This window comes from Neophocaena asiaeorientalis, unplaced genomic scaffold (assembly GCF_003031525.2).
Source record: "Neophocaena asiaeorientalis asiaeorientalis breed wild unplaced genomic scaffold, Neophocaena_asiaeorientalis_V1.1 scaffold70, whole genome shotgun sequence".
Taxonomy (NCBI): domain Eukaryota; kingdom Metazoa; phylum Chordata; class Mammalia; order Artiodactyla; family Phocoenidae; genus Neophocaena; species Neophocaena asiaeorientalis.
The window spans coordinates 12,042,415-12,067,191 of NW_020175410.1; the positions used below are offsets into that span (position 1 = coordinate 12,042,415).

The following is a 24,777-nucleotide window of genomic DNA, read 5'->3' on the forward strand; positions in this document are numbered from 1 at the left end:
AGTGACTAAAGAGAAGAGGGTAGTAGGATGGGTGCCTGTGATTTTCCTATAACCTGCTCCCAGTCCTCTTAAGGGAGTCAGGCAGGGGAGAGAAGAGGGTATGACAATGGAAGGCAGAGAGTGAAAAATGCCCACAAATGTTTTTCAAGGTGAAGTCTCTTAGCTCAGACAGGAAATGTGGAAAGAGACCTCATCAACGGGGGAGATGTTTACATTCTAATCTTCTTAAGAGTGTGGACTATAGCTTCCATTTTTTTTATAAAACCTTACAATTCCACATACTTAAAACCTGTTGACTAGCTCCTGAGATAAAACCCTTTGAAAGTACTTTCTCACAGAACCAATATTTCCTTTCTTACTTCCTCTCTCCCTCTTACCTTATTTTATTTTTTCCAATATCCTTCCATATACCAAAATAGCCTTTTATAGCAAATCTTTACCCCTTAAAGGTAAGAATCAGAAGTAATATGTTACCTTCTCTTTATTGTGGTTGAAGTAATCTGTTTTTCAGAAATGTGTAATTCCATCTATTTTAAGATCTAAACCACAGATTCTATTTTGAAACACAAGTTTTCAGGCTTATGTTTTGGGGATGAATGTACTGTCCAGTTAATTTTTATCATCATAAAATTATCTTATTAAAATTTAGATTACTTTTTGAAATTTTACTTTATGAAGTAGGACGTTGGGAAGGTAAAAGTTCATTCTCTAAAAATAGTGTCCAAATGTATACGATGTTTCTAGATTAAGACAAAAGTATAAATAGTGTGATGAGAAAAGAGTGAAAACCCATACTAATTCATTTATGTGTGTAGAACACTGGGGTTTTGCCTCTTTTGGAATAATTCAGGTCAGTTGGAATCAGATTGTTATTTACTGAGGTGGAAATCATCACAGAACTGGAAATAAATTTTAAAAAAATCTGAGAAACAATTCACTTACTACTGTAAAGGATTTACTTATTCTAGAGCACACTGGGCCAAACCAGCAATATGTAACAAAGTTTTACCTTGTTCCCATCAGGCCCTGCAGGTCCAGAAGGACCTCGGCTTCCAATAGGACCAGCAGGACCAGCAGCACCACTTTCACCTGGGGGACCACGCTCTCCCTGTGAAAAGGGGATTAGAAGAAGTGTTACACTGTTCATCATTTTCAGAGATACCATTTTACACATTAGAGTTCACACTTGTTTAGCTTTTGAATCCTAGTTCTGCCAAATGCCTAGTTTACTAGCAAATTATAATTATTTTTCCCTTAATTTCTCTACTAGTAAAATGAAGGGACGGGATGAGATAATCTGTAATGTCTCATTCAGCTCTAATGTTCTATGGCTACAACTCCAAAATTTGTTGCTTTTAGAGTGTAATATTCAACTTTTGGAATTCATTTCCTTTTTTTGTGATAGGTCCATAGGTAAAAATAGATGCCAGTTATGCACAGTACCATCATTTTAGGCGAATAGCAATGCCAGATGTAAATAAGATTAGATATTTCATATCTATGCTCTCTTTATACAATTGCATGCAATAGTGATGTAACAGCTATAATATAGTTAACAGAGAATATATGTATGAAAATGTGTGTATTTGTATGTGTGTCTATCTTTCTATCTATCTGTCTAAATATTTCCCAATTTGCATGTAAATATCACTACAACATAGTATTCTATGGTCCAGAATATTTAACGTTTAAGCCCACATTGCAACTGTTTCAAAGGCCCTTGTTATAATTTGGTTCTATGATACTATGGTTCCATGACAGTAAATTTGTTTGGGCATCCTAGCTATATGGTAACCAGCCACATAACAATATACTTTAGGGGCCAACTAATCTTTCCAGTTATTCTAATGACCACAGACAAATGACATCAATTTATTTAATATTTAAAATAAAAGTAGGCTCATGATTTCATCTTTTAGACTTTGAACACCAACACACATTGGAAAAATTGATTTTAAATCTTAGTAAGATATTACTTTTCCTTAGCTCAGGTCGAGCCACTGTCATAAATATATCATACTTGTTTGTATAAATCACTGAATATAATACCTGTATTAGTTCATTTATGTTTCTTATAATCCTGTGGTTTTTAAATAAGACATATGAGCAATTACATAAAAAGTCTACTGTCAATTTAGAAATTGAATATTCTCTGCAGATTATGTTTGACTACAGAAGAGTGTCAGGAATTTGCTGTTACAAGGTCACCAATAGTTTTTAGGAGAAGGCACCATTTGTTTTAAAAACATTGCGAGAAGTTTATGAAAGTTAAGTAACACTTACTCTTGGACCAGCAGGACCAGGGAGACCAAATTCACCAGGGATACCCTAGGCAAAACGTGAGAAAAAATAAAGTGTGAAACTTATGTATGTTCTCTAAATCCACATATGTTTATGATATTTAGAAAAGTTTTGAGAGTGAAAAAAAGCCCGATAGGCTCCACCTACATGAGTGTGTAAGTACACAGGCTATTAGGACCAAGAGAGCTTTCAGTGGTGTATGGAAAGATTTTTAAAAAGTGAGAATTTCACTGATATTAAATATATATCTATCCTAGAACCTGGTATCAGAAAATTTTAGTCTCTCATTATTTGGTTTATTGCTTTTTAAAAAGTGAAAAAAGACTATCTCCTTTGATAATATAATAAATAATGATGATGAACAATATCAGACATTGCCTATTTTTAGTTATATAACAGACTGCTTTCTTAATAGAAATGATCATATTCTGCACATTACCTAGTTAATTGTATACCCAAGTGTATCTCCTTTATTACTGACCAGCTGTCTCCTTAATGTGCCCCACTGTTGACAAAGGAGAGCAGGCCACAGAATGTAACTGAATTGAGGCCCATTCATCACAATTACAGAAAAAATGACTCAGACTCATGCCCTGATCGTGAATAGCAGTGTCATGTCTGAATGCCAAGAAAAACATTAAAAGCAATTTTTCAGGGTCTAGTTTGATGGAAAATCAGTGCATTAATTTTTTTTACTATGGAGAGGGAAATAATTTGTATTTTAACATTACCAAGAACAATACAAAAAGTAAGGCTATTAAATGGAATGTTCATGATATTGTACTTCCATAATGTGATGTTTCATTCAATCCTTAAAACAAAGTAATTTGAATGAAAATGAGTAACTTGGCTCATTCTCTCCATCAGTACCAACATATGTAGAACACTATCATTAACATATGAAATATGAAGTTTCCTTTTGCATATTATAATTGCACTGCAGTAGGGTATTAAACAGAGGGAAAGTCCCAAGTTTAGGCGAATTTACTATCACTTGTTTTACTCACCCTTTCTCCTGCTTTGCCAGCTTCACCAGCTGTACCTGCAGGGCCAGGCAGACCCTAGATGAAAAAAAGACAAACCTCAATCTTTACGGCTATATTTGGGGGATTTTCTAATAATTGTTTTTTTGGGGAAATACCTAATATCAACATGATCACTAACTATTATGTGTTATTAAAGGATTACAGAAAAGTTTGCCTTGAAAAAATGTACGCTTCTTTGCTTCAGTTCTGAAACCAGTTACTGTGTGGTGGGGAGAGTGTTATATAGTTATTTACAGCTGGAGAGTCTGCCCAAAAGCAGTAGTCTGTATGTTTTAGCTGACTTACCTGGAAGCCTGGAGGACCAGCGGGACCCTGTTCACCTTTTCCACCTGAGACACCCTGAAAGTGATAGGAAAGATTACATAAATAGAGATATATGCCACCATTGCTATCGAGCTACATAACTTTTAGACTGGAAAAAAAGAGATGGCCGTTTTTGTGGGACTAGATTCATTTTAGTGCAAAATAGAGCAAGAGTGAGAGAAATACTCACCTGTAGTCCAGGAGGTCCCTGAGCACCATTGTTTCCATCAGGACCTGGAGCACCCTAAAATGTTCAACAGAAAGGCTCAGAGTTAGTTGCCTGTGAGTCAGACAATTTAAGATACCCCAAAGCCTCCCTCATGTATTACTTCCTCATAACAAAGCTTGTTATTTCAGCATGAATTGAACACATTGTGGCCAAGGCCCAAATACTACCTACTAACTTGTGATATGGCTCATAGGAAGTCCATGGATGAAGGGCAATTTATGAAAGTCAGAGAATGCTACTAGCATATTCATAGCCTTTTAATCATGAAATGAATTAAATAAAAACCAAATGCATCCATAAATATTTTTGACTTAATATACATTCTGATTCATCATAGCTCACTGCCTTGTAAGCGTGGTTAAAGAGAAAAGACATTTTGTGATGGTAAAAGGAAGCTTGGGGATGCCATCTTAGAAAGAAAGTGATGGAATGATATCAGATGGCCTCAAAAGATGTGTATGCTATGTGAATACTATGTGGATAGAGCCGCATAGAAGTTAGTACCTACCCGAGGACCGGCAAGACCAGCATGACCTTTTTCACCATTTTTGCCAGGATCACCCTATAATAAACATTAAAAAAAATACATTTAATGTCAAATTAACCATGACAATTTTGAAATGTGAATTTCTTGCCTTTTTTCTTTTTTTTAGGTTCCTAGTCCTTGCATTCTGTTATTTAAGGCATGACCCATCATCATGCAGCTCCAGATACAATAAAGTACACTTATGTCTGCAGGAGCATATGACTCAAGATGTGGATTTTCAGCAGGAACAATGACACACTGAAGGTCAACTTTTGTTGTGGTAAGTGGCTTGCAGTTTTCTTGTGTTGAAAGGAACCCCCTTGAGGTAGAGTGGACTGAGGCAGGAGAGAAATAAGAGTTTTGGTGAAATGTGGCAAAAAAGTGCCAAGGGAGAAGAGGTTCTGGTGATTCTTACAGTGGGGCCTTTGGGTCCAGGGAATCCGATGTTGCCAGGCTCTCCTCTTGTTCCAGCTGGGCCAATTGGTCCAGGCCTGCCATCAATACCAGGGAGGCCCTGAAACCAGAGTTTATTTAATGTTTACTCAGCACAGGATCTCACCACCTCAAGCTTGTGATGCTGCCACAGGATGAAACAGAATCATTTTCTGATTGTATAGAGCTTCCTGTATAAAGTGTCAATAAGTTATGAATCCACTTTCCTTTGCTAAATAGGATGTCGGTACATGCACATCCAGGTCAATCTCATATGTACACAATTCCCTCTTTCTCCTCTCTTTTCATACCCTTGTCACCCTCTTCAATATTCCCTGCCATGTTTTTCTTTTTCCTTCTCTCCTTTTGCTCCTGTGTTCATTTGGACTCTGTAATTACAATCTATTACTTTGCATTCTCAGATATGTATGTGGCTAATATATATTTTCAATGTGTTCACATATAAATAAGCTACAGGAAACACTTGATAAGGGTGCAATAAGTGTCCTTGAAAATATAAGCCATACTTACCATCGGACCTTCTTTACCAGCTGGGCCAACATTTCCAGGGGAACCAGGAAAACCCTATAAAATAAATGAGGATGCTTTCCTATTGGCACTCTAACACATATACTCAAGGCTCCAATTAACTGAAATCTCACAAAAGCACTTTCCCCCCACTTTTTGTGTGTTGACTAGGGCAAAACATTAGGGGTATTAGCCACTAGCTGGGAGGTATGAAAGAGCTCTGAAAACTTTCTTCTTTCTATTTTTAATGCCTTTCCTTTTACTGAATTTTAGTGCAACTGATCCATTTAAAGATATCTCAAGAAACTGTTGAGCAACATACTATATGTGCAAAATGTATATATTTTTTTACCTTAGAATAGAAAAACAAATACTTTTAGTAAGTAATTTTCAAAGTGGATTTTTTTAAATTGCTATATTTGGTGTCTTTATTGCTTGTTTATGGCACAATGACAGTTGATACTCATCCGTAAGAGATAATGGAGGCAAAAAATTACTCTATTGCTATGGATTAGAGTGTCTACAGATCTAAAGGTCATTTCTCCATAGCTAGTGTGATGCTGAATACATTACAGCACTTTGTGATCGCTGGAAAAATGATTCACTTATGAATCTAATAAACTGATAATGTATAGTCCTAATATATTTCATGAACACCTTATATAAAACTCACAAATTGAGATAAAAGATTCATGCTGATAGGAGAACCAACCTAATTTGGATATATTAAAATAAATCTATTCTTCCCAAAACCTCACAGCCATTGTATCAAGTAATAAATAGGAAATTTATGAACTAACTAAATTCGTCAAAATATCTACTGGGCTTTGATAAAGTTAAATTAAAAAGGGAACCATCAGCAAGTCTACCAACAAATTAATTTTTGATTTTTTTTATTGTTGTCTTCAAATATTAATCATCCCTTTAGGAAAGGAAACAGTGCTAGGTGTGACTTGCTCAAAATCAATCTGAAACTTACTCGGGGTCCCATGAGGCCAGGCTCTCCAGGGCGACCAGAATCTCCACTGGGACCTCGCACACCAGCAGGGCCAGTTCCACCACGACTACCATGAGGGCCCTATTAAAAAGAAAGGGGAGGGGAGGTTGTTAACTCCAGTGACATACCCACGGCCAGAAGCATCAAGTTCCTTCCCAGGATGTGAGTAATAGACAACTTACCATGGCACCAGCTCTGCCGTCGGCTCCAGGAAGACCACGAGAACCAGGATTTCCCTGTAACAAAGTACATGAAATAGAAAAGAATTGGAGAGTATCCTTATATCAGGTAGGGCAGAATTTATTGAAACATGGCATGCATGCAAGAAATCTTGATGACCTTAAGGGGGAGATACAATTACAAACCAAACCAAAAAACTTCATCCAAACCCCAAAGGACTGTGTGGAGGAAACCTTCTGCAAAAGTAGGTCAACATTGTTTCCAGACCAATTTTATAACATATCAAATTGAGAGTCAGTGATTTAATAAAGCAGATGGAAAGCAGATGTTTCCTTCATCTAGAAAATGCACTCAGTAATTCTGACCAATTCCCAACGAATGGGTGCCTCTGGTGTGTCTGGGTGTCAAAAGCATTTGCAACCTACCCTCAGACCAGGAGGTCCTGGGGGGCCAGCGGATCCAATTTCACCAGTGGTGCCTCTCTTTCCTTCTTCGCCACTGGGACCAGGAGGACCTGTGGGCCCAGCAGCACCCTATTTAATGAAAAAACAAAAGAAGGGGTCACAGGAAAAGTAAAATTTGTGTTCATATCTAGCTAGAAAAAAAAGTAATAACTTAAAAAAAGTGAAAGTATTACTTTTTGGATTGAAAAAGTAGTAACTCCATAAAACTGTGATTATAGAACTACTTACAGGCTCGCCCTTGTTGCCACTCTCTCCTTTGGAACCAGCTGGACCAGGCTCACCCTAGGGTCCAATACAAAACAGTGGTCAAATGACAAACATTTGTCACAACTCTCTGGAAGACAAACATCAGGGGCTATTTACAAATCAAAGTAAAGAGAGCTTTAGTTCTCTAAGAAATATGCTCAGTTCATATTTAAACGACCTACAGGGGAATGGTCTTGGTTGAAAGGACAAGACTGATATAATAGAAGCGTGCCTCACTGACCCTTGGGTAATGTTCTAGGATAGCAGAAGGGGTGTGTCTGTGTGTGTGTGAGGGAGCGAGTATACATAAGTGTGCCTGAACTTACAGAAGAAATACACACTGAAAACGCTAAGGAAGAAATAAGGATAAGACGACAAGATGAAGTCTAGATGGGGATGAAGTGATGGTAGAGCCGGTATTTCAGAATGATGAAAGCATCAGCCATGACCACTTACAACAAGTCCTCTGGCACCAGTAGCACCAGCAGCACCAACAGGGCCAGGAATACCCCGGGGTCCAGGGAGGCCAGGAGCCCCAGCAACGCCTGGAAGGCCCTGGGAAAGAAACGCAGCATGGTCCCTCATGAGGCAACTGCCAGGAGAGACCGCATCCATTAAAATACCTTTAAAACCACAGCAGCACATTTTAGGCATATACTCACGGCAGCACCCTTAGCACCGTGAAGGCCATTGGCTCCAGGGTTGCCCTGTGACGAAAAGGAAGGGAGAAAGATATGGTTCATAGGAGTATTTCTGGTCTTCTTTGACCCCACCTTCATTCTTTTTGTTTTCTTCCTTCTACTCAATGAAGTTAATGACAGTGGCTACTTACAGGAGGTCCAACAGGGCCAGAAACACCTGGAAGACCCACTTCACCACGGGAACCCGCGGGACCAGCAGGACCAGGGTTACCGACAGGTCCAAGTTCACCCTAAAAACAGGAATGACGTTGAGGCATTAGTCAGCAAATAATGAAATAGCATATCTCCGTTTTTAGGTGGCCAAGTTTTATGAAAGTTCTTCAGCATTACAATAATTTCCCTTATCTGATCTGGTACCACAGGTTGGGGGTTGTGTTCCTATTTTCCTGGCCTGGTTCTGCCATCTTGGCTACTGTTGCTGTCTTCACCTACCTCTGTCTCTCTTGGTAGAGACTCTGGTTCTCAGCCAGTCAGTCCCAGCTAGTTTGGGAGTATCCCAGAGGAACCCCAGGGAATCAGTTTCCACGTTGCCATCTCTACCTATGCTCATAGTGCTTGGGTACAGAGAGATCATCTATTTCAAGTTTAGAGTGAGAAAACTGGTCATTCTGTATCTGAGAAAACTGGTCAGTCTGTATCCATTTCGAAGGCGGGACTAATTAAGCTGCCTGTTCTGTAATTATCTATATGCAAACACAGTCCCTATCTTTCACATCACAATAAAATGTTTATCAAGGTAATGACAATGGTCACCAGCATTTTTACCTTGGGGCCAGGAGCACCTGGGAAGCCTGGAGGGCCAGCAGACCCAAGAGGACCCTGAAATCAAAGAAGAAGGTGGAAAGAAGTTTCCTCTCAGTGAATTAACGAAACAATGGGATAGGGAGGGTGGGAGGGAGGGAGACGCAAGAGGGAAGAGATATGGGAACATTATGTATATGTATAACTGATTCACTTTGTTATAAAGCAGAAACTGACACACCATGGTAAAGCAATTATATTCCAATAAAGATGTTAAAAAAATAAAAATAAAAAATCAAGTTATTAGTGGAATGTTTAACAAAATACAAGTATGACCTGTGCACTAAAGCCTACAAAACGATATTGGAAAAAGAAAAGCCCTAAATAAAGTGATCATCAATTGAAAAAAAAAATTAACAAAACAACAACAGAAGATGGAAGTGGCTTAGAGTGGCTTGATCTTACTTAATGTTGGCAAAGAGAAAACTGACAGCTAATCTGTTGTCATTGGTATGTTATCGAAGGGAAGACATTCCAGGTATCCCAGGTGAGGTAGATTTTACTTTATATATCAATTACAAACCTCAGGGATAGTAGTTCTTATAAATAGAACCTTTAAATGACCTCTTAGAACGTTTGGTAAGGTGTCTAAAATGGTGTTATTTCATAGGGAATTAATAAAGAAGATAGCTCCCATCCCACACTCTCAGTCCCTTCCAAATTCCTCAGTGTCACCACTTACAGCAGGACCCACAGGACCCACACTTCCATCACTTCCACGGGCACCCTATGAAGAAAATAAAGAAAAAAGTCAAGTGGAAAGTTAAATGGAACCTATTAGAAGATTTTTAAAAAGAATAAAAATGAACAAACGTGGAAGCACTCACAGCTGGGCCAGGGGCACCGACACGTCCTCTCTCACCAGGAAGCCCACGAGCTCCCTAGAAGCAGAAATATTTCCATTGAAATCCAGAATGCTAATTTAAGAAAAAGTTACAGGCATCATTTCCTTTTTCCAATTTCCAGCATGCACAAGAATCCACTAGAAATAAATAGGTCTTGTTCTAATTCCAACTAAAAGGTAATGATTTCAATTAACTATGCAGAAGGCTATTAGAAAAATATCAAAGAATACAATGCCAAGGGAAATGGTAATTAGCAAAAACATTAAAGAAGTTCCAGCTTGCAAAGAGTGTACACATTTTTGATTTACAGTAAAGTAATCAATACTTACTATTTGACCTGGAATTCCATTTTCACCAGGGGCACCAGGTTCACCCTACATGGAAAAGAAAGATTGAGTTTTTTTCATTATATATATTAATTATTTTCTTCTGATTTGGTAATTTTTACACTATTACTTCAACTTCAACCATTCATATATTTTGTAACATTTCTTACATAGATTGTTTCTCAATTATGCCAATCACATACATTAAAAAAATTTATAAAATATGGGTTTTTATTTAGATAATACCAAATATCACAGAATCAGGGAGATGTGGTCTAGTGTTATTTACCCTTTCCCCAGTTTTCCCCTTAGATTTTGGATATCATTTAGACTAGGCTTATATATTAGCAATGATAACATAAAAAGAGATGATAGGATAAATTGCTTTCAACATAACCATATTTACCCTCTTTAAAGTTATTTTGAACACTCAATATTTTTATTTTTATAAAATATGCATGAAAAATTAAAGCTTCATAATATTTTATAGAACTGTCTTATTTACTTCCAATCTACATTCTTTTTGTTGTTGTTGTTTTTCCAATCTACATTCTTATCTTGAGTAAAAACCATGTTGGTGGGGTAGTGGTGGTAGTGATGCTGGTGCTGGTGGTAATTTAATACAATGGCACATGAAAAGGAACTTTCCTTCAAGATAATCTAATTGAGATATAGAGGAAACCTGGTTTTCGAGACCATTTAAGGACCCTTCATTTCTAGGATTCTATCTGAAGTGTATTCTTTGTGAGTAAGCACTAGAGTGGGAGTCAGGAATTCTAGCCTGTGCCCTTCTAACTTCTAGATGTGTGACTCTGGGCAAGTCACTCACTCTCTCTAAGCCTCAGTTTCCCTCATCTGCAAAATGAGAGGGTCTCCAAAGCTCCTTGCAGCCCTAACATTTTATGATGCTGTGATCAGTAGTCTGAGCTCTTATATTAGGCTCCAGGGAGAATGAGTTTGACCTTATCCATTGGTGTGGCAGCTGGAAAGTTAGAATGGATTCTCCATATTCATGTTCATTTCTGGTCCCACTAGTATTCCTTACTCATTAATTTGTGATTACGTTGGTATTCACTTTAATATCACATTATCTCCTTAATAGGAGAGAGAACATTTTATAGTTGAAAATGCTGTCAGAGAAGAGCCCAGCCAAGAGATAACACACTTCTGAGACTTTAATTACCTAATTAAAATTTTTTTGAGTGTGCACAGATAAATCACAGGAAAGAGGTTGAAAAGTATATTGTGACATGAATGTACCCATCTAATTAGTGCATGGCAAAGGAGAATTTACTATTTAAAATAACATGGTGTTCTAGTATCTGATTATATGTTTATTTACTTTTATTTTGGCTGCAGAGATCGACTAAAATTATAGGAGGAAAGGAAATGGAGGAAGAAATTATTGACATGTTTTTTAATCTCAATTGCTTAATAGATATTGAATTAAATAAATATTATTAATAATTGGCCTTTTGTTACAGAACCCCATAGTCCTCACCACTGAAGGATTTAAAGTAGTGAAGAGGAAATAAGATATGCTTCAGAATATGATTAGCCTTCAGTAAAAATATACTTTCTGATGGCGATGGGAAATTACAATCAATTTTTTTTTAAGTTTTTTAAAAACAGTGCTTCTGATTTAGTATTTACCTTCACACCTGGAGCACCAGGCTGTCCCTTCAACCCGTCCAGACCATTGTGACCCTGAAAGGCAAATCCTTATTATTAAAATGCTATTCCATTACAGTGTTTGGTCAACTCAAACATCTTGTATCTTTGCAGTTAATATCTCCTGCGTGAATCTTGTGACTGCTTCTGTAGAATGGAGTCCCATTGCCCCAGCTCCCAACAAACTCCCTCTGCTGCCCTAGGTAAGTCACTAAACCTCCCTACACTTGAAAGGGAAGGATAAAGAACTAGATGCTCTCTCATGTACTTTCCATCATTAATAATTTTATGATCTTCAGAGGGCTTTAAATACCTCTTAAGTTATGCCCATTTTATACCATTTTCCCTGTAGGGATCCTCCTTTCTTGGAAGCTATGAACAGACTTAAAAAAAAAAAAAAAACTACACCCCACTTTACTTTCCGGCCCCCTTACCCTTTAACTCTCTCTCCACTCCGGCAAATTCCAGGAATTTGGAAGCAAATATGTGTCATCCAGGAGTTTAAATATAGTTGAGGTTTTTACTAAAAGTAATCAACATTTTCTCTTCTGTGGGTAAAGAATGTGCTCACCCTAATGCCCTTGAAGCCAGGGAGTCCAGGAGTTCCAGGGAAACCACGAGCACCCTTAAAAAGAAACATAGAAGACGACGAATGACGTTTTTGTCCTAAATAAAAAGACGATGATTTCTTCCCTCCAAAGTGTTTCTTCTCATCAAAGTCCAAGCTTGGAATCAAAGACTAGTATATGTGTAAGCACAGAGCAGCAAATAAGTTGCTCTAATTTGAGTAACTAATACTATGGTACTTGTAGAACACACAATTTAGTTGTTTAAAGGATGCTCACCATCATTAATATTACATTATTTGCATTAATAAAACCTGTATGCGTTCTTAACTAGGCTCCTTTATTTGTCAGATGCCTTCAGTGAGTGTTATAGGTATGACTTCTATGTTGCCACTTAGTCTGATTCTAGTTTTAGCAACTATCTTATATATGAGATACCTCTGATGTTTGGACTATATACTGTTGTAAAAAAATCTCACCTGTGGCCCAACAACTCCTCTCTCACCAGGCCGTCCAGGTTTTCCAGGGTGACCCTAAAACATGAAAGCATCATAGGGTAAACCCTTTCCTGGTAAACTATCAGATGATAGTCGGTGCATCTTGGTTTTTACAACAGGGAAAAAAGGCATCATGTAAAAATGTGGATCCAAATATATATTTAATTAACAATTATATTTCCTTAAATACAAGAAAATTAATTATTATTTCATTAAAATGTTATTATCCATATGGGGAAAATTATGTCAGACATATTCAGCTTTTGGCAGAATACTTAATTTGAGTCTAGAAATTCTGTTGAGGCAGGAGTATTTAAATGGCATTTGGAAATGCTTACGAGTAAATACTTACATCCTCACCAGCCTTGCCAGGAGGGCCAGGTGGACCACGAGCACCTGCAGGACCCTAGGAAAATGGGAGACCCATTGTTTTGTTAATGCTATATTAAGAAACTTCTTGAAAAAAATATTTATCACAAAGGGGGAAAAGTACTCACAGTTTGACCAGGCTCACCAGGCTCACCAGGAGGTCCTTGGAAACCTTGAGGGCCCTAAGAAAAAACACTATGTCACATTGCAAGCCTTTATTTAATTCTCTGTCTTTTTTTACATAAGAGAGATTACAAGCTTTCGGTACTTACAGGGGCTCCAGATGCACCAGGAGGGCCTCTAGGTCCCATCAAACCCTGTAAAGAGGACAGATATAGTTAGCACTGACAAGTCGTCATGGCCTAGGGTTGGGTTAGACAGGACTAGCTTAGTAGTGCCATAGACGTTTTGTGATGGACAAATGAACAGAATTGTCCTGGTCTCATTTCACAGTTTTTGTTCCTCTCAAGGAAGCCTTTAAGGACCCAAGTTTCTGCCACTGTTTTCTCTGCCTTTGCTTTCGCCTTTGCCCCCCTAATCCAAATCAGAACTCAGTTAGATGAGGTGGCCACGGGTTCCTTAACGTTGTACACAATTGGGCATATTGAGATTGCTCTAATGCAACGAAGTGACTCAGTCTTTGCACAGCACAGAATATACAACTGCCGTTCATGCAGCTGATGAAGCATCTCCATTTGGATTTCCTTATCATATGTCATCTCCTCATATCATACTCAGCTAAGAAATTGATATTCTTATTGCCACAAGGGGCATAAGTTGAAAAGGATCGAAAGTCTGTCTTAATGATTAGAGGGAGGTTTGTTATAACCTTACAACTCCTTTAAGGGCTATTGGTGACTGATGAAGATGTCAAACAAAAGTGGATATAGTCAGGGGTGAAGGAAAAATAAAATATTATTGGAACATCCTACTGGAAGAATCTGTTATATGCTACTGTTATTGAAAATATGGCCCAAATGACAGCAGATCGTTTTCGCCTGTGTTCTTCATTCTGTAGCACACAGAGTAAAACAGAGTGTTACTAGTTTGGAAGCTAAATACACATTGTGACTCCCCTTTGCAAGGCCTGTGCAAATTCTTCTGTAGGGGCCATTCCTCTAAGGCTGAATACATTACACAGGCAAGCCTCAGTTAATTTGTTCACGACACATCAAGCATGGGGACTCTGCAGTCAAGTCTGCCCCACTGTATTAATGCCTACAGTCAAATAATATGGATTTTATTAAGAAGCTCATCATCTTAATTATGAGTTATTTATTTGGTTTTAGAAATTGCTTCAAAGTTAAAAGAAACTGTCACTTTTCAATCAAAATAATATTTTTAGGTGTACATTAAAAATAATTTTCCTTGACGCCATGAATTTTTAATTATATTTATTCATTTTTCCATGTATTTGCAACAATTTCATTTACATAAAAGGTAGTTTATTTTGTGGAGGCTGTGAGATGGATGATGATTATTCATTAATTCAGAGAAGGACCCTGTGGGGTTTTATAGTTATTGATTTTCCAACATGGAAATTTATTTTAATGCTTTATTGCTGCCTACCTCTCCTATTTGTGAAACGTATCTGTTGATTACATATGTCTGTGAATGTGCAAGCTTAAATTATATTTCACTGATATTTAAAAGTAAAACACTCTGCTATATGCCCCCCAGAGAGATGTTCCAAAGTCAGGGGAATCTGAAATCCATATTAATTTTCCAGGCTTATGTAGGCTTTTTTTTTTTTAATTAATGCTTTACTTTTTTTTCTTTTTAGCTTCTTCTTGAGATATAGGTACTGCTTTAAAACTGACTAATGTCCAGCATTAGCTGAAATGGCTGATTTCAAATATCCAATATAAACAAAGCCAAAAGAAAATCTCTACTTCTTCATTTCAGATATGAATGTTTTAAATTACCATGCAAAATCAGGAAACTGGAAATCATCAATTAACGGCATATTACTTCTCAAGTGAGAATTTTAATTTACAGAAAATATCATCTTGCCCTTACCGTGTATTAGCTTATTGCGGACCATTAGCTCCAGCAGAACATTTTTGAAGACAGAGCACTGAATGCATTGTCCAGGTAAAATTTATATTTTAAAGACTATCTTAACTTGGGTGTATAAATACCTTTGTTTGCAAACAATTAATTAAAAATCACTAAATTATGTGTGGGTATGTACTAAACTGCAGTGTTTAATCAACTTAACATTTTTATTTCCAGCAATTTTCCCCTCTATTTTTTACATACTAATATATATTTTGCATGCTCATATCAGTTTTTTTTCCCCCTAACACATCTCACTAATGCTTGTTAGAAGGTTTACTTGTTAAAGATAGACCATCATCATCATAGTCATAGTCCCTCCTATACTGATTTATAATTAGACTTTAAAAAAGAATTTTTTATCAAGATGGATAAAAAGAAACATTTCCTCTGTTGTTAATTCCTTGAGAGAGGGTGGGAATCTGTCATATTCACTGCTATATCCCAAATGCATAATATAGTTTGGGTCTTATCGAAGACCAACTTGGTAAATACTTGTTAAATAAAGTAATGTTTTATTCAAGTACTGGATACATGAGCCATGATGTTGAATATCAGACATCTTGCCTGGCATTCTGTCATTAACCACATATATGACCTTGGGAAAGGGCTTAAACTCTCTACCTAGAAAATGAACGGGCTACTCTAGAACTTGCTGATCTTTTCCAGCAAGTTCATAGAACTTAATAGTTCTGCGTCTCTGTGGGTTGCTTCAAATTCGAGGCAATGTTAAAGTGCATAAAAAAATTAGAGTGATTACTTTTCTGAATTAAGTTGGTTTACCTAAATTATGATTACTACGTCCAGAGATTATTTCTTGGATATATAAATATCTGGTCTATCCTAAGGAGGCATGTTTGTAGAAAAAATCAAACCCCCTAACCTAGGCTTAGATTTTTATAGATTTGAATACAAAGAGAGCTGCTGCTTTTATCTGATCTGAGTATTGAGTATTAAACTAGGTAGCTAAATAAATGGCAATGTGAAATTTAACATAAAGTATATTCAGTAATTTTTTGGCTAGATAAAAAGAGATAAGCATACCATTGGTCCAGGGCCAATTCCAACTCCTTTTCCATCATACTGAGCAGCAAAGTTCTAGATGGGGAAAAAAAAAAAAAAAAAAATATATATATATAATTGGCCATGTAGTTCATTTTCTCATTCTACTAAAGATTTTTCTGTTGTTGTTTAAAAGGAAGCAGTATTTCTGACATAATTATTAGTTTAGACTTCCATATTGAGCTAAATTCCTAAAAATTCAGGAGAGATACAAGTTTAAAATTTAGTCCACACCTAGTTTGAAATAGGGAGCTTCCCTACCTTATTTTTGAAACTTTTCCTGCCCTGTTAACCCTCTCACTCAAATCCCCACCCCCGACCTGTACACTGAGGAAGACAGCTTTCTAAACTTTAAAAGTCAGTGAGGGCCCCTGATAAATTAAGCAGAACCCAAGAGAACAACTTTATATTTCTACCTGTTGCCCTGCTCCTCCATGACTACACAAAATGACTAAGAGACCTTTTTCTTGCTGTAGTTTCAAAAAGGATATAAAGAGTTTTAAAGTTTAGAGGAAAATTAAATTAAAATGCCCCTTGGAAGATTAAATTTTAAAAAATAGTTCACAGTAATAGCTTTACTGTTAAAGATCTCTCTTACAGTGGTAGACCTATTAAGAAAGGTGCTTTTTAATGCACTCAGTAGATAAGCAATCATAATAAGATCTTTGGGGGAGAAAGGTCTTATTTTACTGGTGTACAGTTGGGTATTAGAATCAGGCTTCTGATTCATAGTGCTAACCAATTAAGCAAATATGTTTTCCTTCCTGCAGTGAGGCCATTTGGCGCTCATACCATTGTTAAAGCATAAAGCTAAAAGAAGATATTAATGAAAAAGAGAAATGTACTTTTCTCAAATTAGTTTCAAGCAAATTAAACCAAAAACTGCTTTGAATGTTGGTTCAGTAGACTTCAAGCCAAGGAGAATAAAAAGAGTAGGATGTTTGTGAAATTGCTTAAGATCAGGGATTTCATTTATAATTCAATCTAATCAAACTTTTTAATAATGCAACACCTCTTATTTGTGCCCTACTGATAAAAGATATTAAATTCCCAAATTAAATAATGGTCACGAGGGCTGCAGCTACCTTCCCCGAACACAAAGACCTGTCCTGTAATTGACAAGGGCTCACAAAGACATCGGGCAAAGCAGAATCTTGAATGAAGAAACCAAAGAAATGAAATAAAATACTATACTAATATCCAAATAGCAGACTCTCCCTTAAAACTACTAAAAATAAATTCCACAATGAATCTTCTTCCGATACAGGTGTAAGAAACTGAAGTTAGCTGAAAGTTAAGGATACTTAAGACACCTTACCCCACCAAGACCAGGGGGACCAGGAGGACCAGGTGGACCAGGTGGGCCTGGGATACCATCATCACCATCTCTGCCTGGTGGGCCTGGCGGACCCTGTTATGTAAAAAGTGAATTAAGTCAGGGTTAGACAGACTCTGCAGAAACCTAAAGGAGACCTCAGAATACATGTGGTAAGATCAGTTGGTCAGAATGTACAAGTGGTGTGGAAATTTAAAATGCCACATTTGCCACTATTGACATGGGTCTATTTTAGAAGGAGGTTTAGCAGCTGGTGTCTGAAGAAGACACAAGACAGGATAGTTCCTCTTGGAAGAGGACTATGTCAGCCATTGGATATTAATTCATAACGGAGCTCCAGTATTCAAATGAAGATAAAAATTATAGCTAAAATTTATAGCTATAAATTCATATGGTTAACAGTGCACAGTGATGTACTGTGTACATTGATTGTCAGTTTCTGACTGATGAACTTACTCAATTGTTTTGGTATGTTATGTATGAAAAGCAGATTAATTGATATGATAATTAATAGTTATTTTATCACAGGGTAGAAAATCCTGCAGATTTCCTACCATTAACACTATTTATGTTGTTAAAGTAATTTACTGACATAACCCTACCTCTAATAGATTGCTTGAGTGGAATACATTTAAGTCTGCACTTCTCGATGGATACAAGGTATAGGTATTTATATATTGATGAAAGTGTCATATAATGAAACCATGTGGTTATACCTGCCACATAAGCATAGCAAGGAGATCTAAGAATACGATGAATAAAATGCAAGCCTAACTTGTACACTTATTAATTTAGACAGAAACATGTTGTTGGCTGCTGTTTAACTATTATTCCCAGCCTAGATAAAAGATCTTACTTGAAAAGCAAACAAAACATGTTAAAAAGAGAAGGGCCATGTGGTGGTAGGTAGATATATTTCCATTATGTATGTTTTGGACAGGTCAACTAAAAACAAAGAAAGATAGACCATGCAAAGAATATGGCTGTCTGTAATAGTTCTACTTTCTTAAAGGATAATCTTGACCTAAAAAGAATATTGATTATATGTAATAATGCTTATTCACTTTCTGTAAGGCATTATTTGCTTTAAAGGTAGGCAATTATTTGGATACATAATATCCTTATAAATTGTCGTCTCCTGTAGTTTCTAATATGTAGTTATTAAAATATGGGCCAAAGCCCTTTAATAGTTCAAAAATTACACACCCTTTCTCCACGTGGTCCTCTATCTCCAGTTGGGCCCTATGAGGAAGGTAGAAACAGCACAATAATAAATGTCTAGGCAATTTCCAGTGAATGAGCAAAACAGTCGTGATAATAATTAGTCGGTAAGGCTGATCTAACCATAATGTTATTAGATAGTGGCTATAAAAATGGCACAATACAATAGACAAAAGTACTTTGTTTTTATTATAATTACATGTAATTTTTTTAAACTGGGAGATTGGAGGCTATAGTCTCCAGCATTAGGCCAATATTATGACCACTATTTTTAGAAAGATGATTTCTGTGGATAAAATTATCATTTTGTAGCATCGATAACAGCATATTTATATAGTCAAAGCCCTTTAAAATAAACTTTTGTTTATCACATATAATTAACATAATACTCATTCCCTCTCCAGAACAAAAACAAGTCTTTTCTTTTCCTTTAGTATGTAAATCACCAGTTGTATAATATAAGTATAATTAGAGATGACTCTGGAAAATAATAAAGCTTTGTTATCTTACACATCAAAGCTATTTTATTTTATGGTTTAGTTAATGCATATTCATGTGGGCAAAATCTTGACAAAGTATTTTCCTTCTGTAGTGTACCATAAATTTCGTTAAATTGTAAGTTATCGCTGATCATTTCAGGTACTATGGAGAAGTATTGGATTCTTACCTTTCTTGCAGTTGCCTAGAAAAGAATAAGTAAAGGATTATTATGAGGAAGATTATATAAATTTTAAAATGGCTCCCATTTCCATGTAGTGTACAAACATACCTACAGAGTATATATATTTTGCATTACTATTATCTTAATATCTCAAAGCACAATTTAAAATTTTACCAATAAATAAAATAAAATACATATAGAATCCAGATATATACTTATCTGTAATTATGCCTCAAATTCAATTCATGAACTAAGAATTTGTTCATAATAATCTTGCAAATGATTCCAAGGGAGTGATAAAATTCTCTAGCTTGGTGAAGTCTTCTAGTTCGTAGCAGCTGATGCTAAAACCCAAACTTCCACTGGATAATTTACTCTCTTTTCTTATGGGTGTTCGTTTTAGGGTGGTCTCATTCAGTAGCCCCGCCCATTTCAGAAACTGGGGTGGGTACTTTCTAAGGCAGCCAGAAAGGATTGACTACCATAACTCCTGATGATTATTTTGGAAATTCGAGTTGGTCAATATCAATACAGCCTCCTTTTCCTTCCCCAGAGAAGACATGACTGGGGCCAAGGCAATCAAAGTCTAAAATAACAAATTCAAAAAATAATTTTACTCACCTCTTGTAAAGCTATAGAGGAAAGGGGAAAGAAAGAAATAATTATTAGTATTATTTCATTGATCACTAGCAGTGACTAACAAATGGTTATATTAGTCTATAAAATTGACTTACCTAATTAAAGGACAAATTATCTTTTTTATTAAGAATATTCTAATGACTTAGAAATTATGCACGTCAAAATTATGGCAGGGATCAGCAGGATGATAAGTATATTTTGAATTAAATGGTTAATTATTTACTACTTTATAACTGCTGTGAAATATTAATGTGTCTAAAGGTACTTCTAATGTTTAGTAATTAAGATGCCATATTGCACAGGTGAATCACTGAATATGAGCAAAACCAGTATATTGATGAGGAAATAATTGGTATTAGACAATTTTTGATACTTAAAAATTTTAAAAGGGGGAAATTTAGGAAAGTACCTTACCTAAAGTTTTTTTTCTAAAACGTTAACGTTACAGAGTTTGTAAGTTTGTACCTTACCGTCCTTTTTCAAAAGGTCTAATTTGCAAATAAGTCACCATGAAAATGGATTCATTCGGACATCTGAAATTTTGCTTTAAATAGGTTCACTTAAGTTAGGTAAGGTCATTTTACCCATGTGTATCGCTTTTGTCCCCGAGGAAGAATTGCTCTGTATAAATGGAAAAACTGTGGATTAAAGATCTAGAAAAATAATGGGAAAAATACACTAAAGGAATAGCCTCCCCCTTTGCCATAATTGCTATAAGCCTTTAAAGACTGAATGCCTCTCCTACGGTATAAAAATTATAGGTTAACACAGGATATAAGGCCAAGCTGGCAACAAAATGAATCACCCCTAAAAATTGCTTTAATTAGGTGGCCAAGAAGTGTGTCATTTGGAGTGGGAACAGCTGCTGCAACAGTCACAGTTCAGGAGGGTGGACCATATCCAGCACTGACATTTAAGGGCAATTTATGAGAATTACTTTTAAATTAGGAAAATGATATGTTTACTTCATTGTGTTCATCAGTAGGAAGAATAATTATGCCTGGACTTGATTAACAGAAGTTCTTATGATTTTGGAAATTTGCCTTTTAATTATTCAGACTGAGCCACTTTGAAGAATGTGTGTTTGGTAACTTTTATTCAGACTGTAGTTGGATGTTGATCAGAAGGTGAATTGCCCTTTGTACCTTCAAACTTTCCTAGGTCTATTTTCATCTTTTCTCTAGGAGACAACTCTTTCCCCCTGCCACCCTCAGATCTCATTAAAAAAAATGAACTCGATACTATGAATTTGTTCAATGCAACTATTCCTTAGTATTCACAGTGTGTATACTAAAAGTGGATGAAGGGAGAAAACACACATACACACACAAATGCATCAGTAATACACCGTGGCATGTGGGTGGAGCAAACTTTTAGAGTGTTGGTTGTGGCCAGATCCCCCTCTTTACCCCATCAAATCAGTGTCTTTGGTAATTAGTCAGCCATTTTCAAGGCAAAACCAGACTGATTTTCTTCATTCTATCTTAACATGGAAATCTGGTCATAAAACCTACAGCTGGAAAGCAGCCTTGGAGTCCATCCAATTTCTATCCTGCATTTTAGAAAAGGCTCGGTTTGACTTGCCCAAGGTCACATGATAAATTATTGGCATGGGAAGAACCGGGTCTCTTGAATCTCAGATCAGTGTTGATATTTCCCAACTTGCTATGTTCAGAATGCCTGTCTTTGGGAACATATTAAAGAGATAACTCTGGCTCAACAAAAGGCAGGGCAGATTTTAGCTAAATAATGTTACCATTTCCATGACCAGGTAATGAAATGAGAAGCTAATTTTACTTTTCAGAATGTATCCATTTTTCTTCCCAGGATACACTGACTAGCTATTGGGATTGGCTTCAGTGAGAAATGCAGATCATTCTCTGTATAAACCTGTGGAGTCTTTAAATGGGGATTCCATAAACCTTAAGCCCTGGACCCCTGTGCTCTCACTGTCCCCCTCCAGAGGGCGCCTGGTGGTCGTCATCATCATCATCGTCATCATCATCATCATCCAGACCAGTCTTAAAACACCCAGAAGAGAAAAGCCTTTAGGAGGTGAGTTTTTTTATTACTAAATTAAGGGCTTTCCAAACCAGGCCTCAAGTTCCACAAGGTGGGCATCAGTGCAGTTTTGGGGCCTTTTAGGCTGAGGCCTCTGCCTTCCTTCATCATGTCAGTTAATATCTCATCCTTAAGGAAAAGGATTTCTGCTCCCTTTGAGCTTCACTAACTGGAGGATCCAGATCAAGTTAACAGGTTCACTCTGAGTTGAGAGAAAAGTTCCCTAACTTTTGGCGAGAGTCGAGCCTTTTTTGTTTTCATTTCTAAAGTATTTTCCATGTTTCTCATAAATGCCAGCGTTTCTCCACATGCCAGAGAGCCTTTCCTCCAAGCTGTACCTAGAACTTTGTTAGGTTTTCCTTTTCAGACCAGGTGCCCACCCATCTAACCTCTTTCCCAGACTGCCCGAAACAAGCTGAAGGCACTTACATTGGCATGTTGTTAGGCACGAAGTTACTGCAAGCAGCAACAGAGTCCGCGTATCCACAAAGCTGAGCATGTCTACCACCTAGACATGCAGACTCCTTGTGTCGCAGAGCCCCTGGGTCACCGGCGGAGGTATCACCTGGCGGGCGCAGGCATACAGTCGTGGCGAGTACCTCCAACTTCGCCGAAACCTCCTGCCGCCTTGGTGCTAAAATAATAAAGCCCGGATCTGCCCTATTTATACGGCCAAAGTTTCTCTGGCCCGAGGGTGCTTCCAAAAGCGCTTCCACCAATGGGAGGGCTGGGGCTGGGGGCCCGGGCAGCCACAGCTGGGAGGAGACTGCGGGGGCGCAGAGGAGGGAGCGGAGGGGGGAGGGACGTGGCCACGGGGCTGGCTTCTTAAATTGGTTCCATCCTTTTTGAGGACGTGGACACTTTTGAGGCTTTCAAGGGGAAACTCTGACTCGCTGTCTGCATACCTCCGCCCTCCCCATCTCCCCCGGCCCTCCCCCGCCCTTCCCAAGTTTGGAAACACTTCTGTACACGTCGGAGAGCTCTGCTGACACCGACGTGGGCAGAGTTCTCAGATCTCCGGGCAGCCGGGCAGCTGTAGAAGGGACTGGAGCCCAGAGATCAAAGCAGGAGCTGTCCAGCTCTGCCTACCTGGTGCCCCGCGGGCCACCGGCAGGGCGGAGCAGTAACGCGCTCTCTTCTGGCTCCGGGAAAGGGTGAGAGGGGGGTTCAGTCGGTGGAGGGTTTACTTGGAGTCCGAGGACGCCCACCGTTGGGAGGGTGGGGAGGGAAGAGGGCTAGGGTCAGCGTGGCATCCAGCACCAGGGAGGATATGCTTTGCGCACACCAGACTAGACCGAGCCACGGGAGAAATCATACGACCTCCTCGCTTCCCTCTGTTGAGGCTGATTCTAAACCGAGGCTTTGGGGATTATCTGGCCCTGCAAAGTGACTGCAACTGACCAACACGGACTCCTTTCTTACTTCGCAGTCTCCTTCTGAGGTTGCAGTGGAAAAGTCCACGCCCTCCCCTTCGGGTTTCCAGTCTCCCCCTCCTCTTCTCCACAGACTCCTTGTCTGGATTTACCAGCTACAGCCCGAGCCTAGATTTAGATAAGCCCCCAGTGAGGCGCCGCCCGCTATCCCTTTTGTCCTCTCTGCCCATTCATTCACCGACCCCACACTTACGGAAAACGCCCAAGCACCTCCCAGCTGATCTCCACACCTTGGAGAAAACGCCTAGGCCATCTAGAGGGACTTCTAATTTGAGTTTGGGATACAGGCTGTCTTCTCTGGTAACACCTCAAGCGGAGCTCCCACCAACGTGGGTGTTAGTTCTCTCCCCACCACCCACGTTAGGGAGAGAGCTCCTTCTCCCCTTGAGGACGCTTCCCACTCTCTGCCCCCCACCAGGGAGAGGAGAGGACCCTGAGGCCTTGGAAATGCGAGGCCAGAACTCTTGAGAATCTAGAATACTGAGTGCAGTCAGCTTCAGTGGATGGCCCTTTCCCCAACCCTTCTGAGATGGCATTCCAGGTCCAGAGGAAAGGCCATCGGTCCGGGCTGTGCCTCTGCTTGCTCAGCACCAGCAATGAGGCGGCCATTCTCTCCCAGAAGGCAGTGCAAAAGGGGCATCTTTAGGTCAATTCTGTCTCCACCAAACAGAAATGAGTGGGCTGTAGTTCCTTGCTCATCTTTTTTCCTTTCTTTCCCCCAGCTCTCCGCTCCTCCTTCCCCCCTGCCCCCCACCCGGTACTTTAAGGAAGAATTTCTGCCTAACTCTATCAGCAGCTGCTGTAAACCAAAGGGATTGAATATTCTTAAACTGGTTGCTTCCTCTAAGCTTATAAACAAACAAACAGCAAAGTTAATTGAAATAAAAGAGAACAACCAAAAACTATATATATATATATATATATATATAAAGAAACCTTTTATTCTAATTAAGAGCACTGACGTGGGAGATAACTTGAGAAGACTTTTTGAAATTGTAGTACATTTTTTGGAAATGTGATTATAATTTCCCTTTTAGCATAACAAAATGCTCAGCAAGGTTTTGAGAATTCGAGAAATTCAAGCACACATTTATAAACTAAAGGAAACATATCTCTGCAGAGTAAACTGGAAACTGATGCAAATACCAAACGCTGCCGGGCTCCCTCCCTCCCTGCTGACGTGGCAGAGTTTGAAGCAGGCAGTCGGGAGCCTTTGGTGGGAGGCCCTGGATCTAGAGGAAACAATGAAAATGGAAAAAACTGAAGGGGAGCTTTTCT

The 24,777-nt window shown here is 38.2% G+C and overlaps 1 protein-coding gene across 1 annotated transcript in view; it reads right to left on the reverse strand.

Annotated features, from left to right (window-relative positions):
- COL1A2 (collagen type I alpha 2 chain) overlaps nt 1-22,785 on the reverse strand; it is a 35,554-nt gene extending 12,769 nt beyond the window's left edge. The window contains exons 1-31 of the mRNA XM_024767086.1: nt 22,496-22,785; nt 19,988-19,998; nt 19,373-19,387; nt 18,691-18,726; nt 17,467-17,559; nt 16,131-16,184; nt 13,301-13,345; nt 13,157-13,210; nt 13,012-13,065; nt 12,642-12,695; nt 12,168-12,221; nt 11,579-11,632; nt 9,929-9,973; nt 9,582-9,635; nt 9,437-9,481; nt 8,719-8,772; nt 8,085-8,183; nt 7,915-7,959; nt 7,709-7,807; nt 7,235-7,288; nt 6,968-7,075; nt 6,545-6,598; nt 6,345-6,443; nt 5,369-5,422; nt 4,821-4,919; nt 4,388-4,441; nt 3,841-3,894; nt 3,633-3,686; nt 3,309-3,362; nt 2,284-2,328; nt 1,010-1,108 (exon numbers count right to left, since the gene is read on the reverse strand). Of these exons, the coding sequence (XP_024622854.1) occupies nt 1,010-1,108; nt 2,284-2,328; nt 3,309-3,362; nt 3,633-3,686; nt 3,841-3,894; nt 4,388-4,441; nt 4,821-4,919; nt 5,369-5,422; nt 6,345-6,443; nt 6,545-6,598; nt 6,968-7,075; nt 7,235-7,288; nt 7,709-7,807; nt 7,915-7,959; nt 8,085-8,183; nt 8,719-8,772; nt 9,437-9,481; nt 9,582-9,635; nt 9,929-9,973; nt 11,579-11,632; nt 12,168-12,221; nt 12,642-12,695; nt 13,012-13,065; nt 13,157-13,210; nt 13,301-13,345; nt 16,131-16,184; nt 17,467-17,559; nt 18,691-18,726; nt 19,373-19,387; nt 19,988-19,998; nt 22,496-22,565 (1,863 nt within the window). The 5' untranslated portion in view covers nt 22,566-22,785. The remainder of the gene's footprint in view (nt 1-1,009; nt 1,109-2,283; nt 2,329-3,308; nt 3,363-3,632; nt 3,687-3,840; nt 3,895-4,387; nt 4,442-4,820; nt 4,920-5,368; nt 5,423-6,344; nt 6,444-6,544; nt 6,599-6,967; nt 7,076-7,234; nt 7,289-7,708; nt 7,808-7,914; nt 7,960-8,084; nt 8,184-8,718; nt 8,773-9,436; nt 9,482-9,581; nt 9,636-9,928; nt 9,974-11,578; nt 11,633-12,167; nt 12,222-12,641; nt 12,696-13,011; nt 13,066-13,156; nt 13,211-13,300; nt 13,346-16,130; nt 16,185-17,466; nt 17,560-18,690; nt 18,727-19,372; nt 19,388-19,987; nt 19,999-22,495) is intronic.
- Between the last annotated feature and the right edge of the window lie 1,992 nt (nt 22,786-24,777).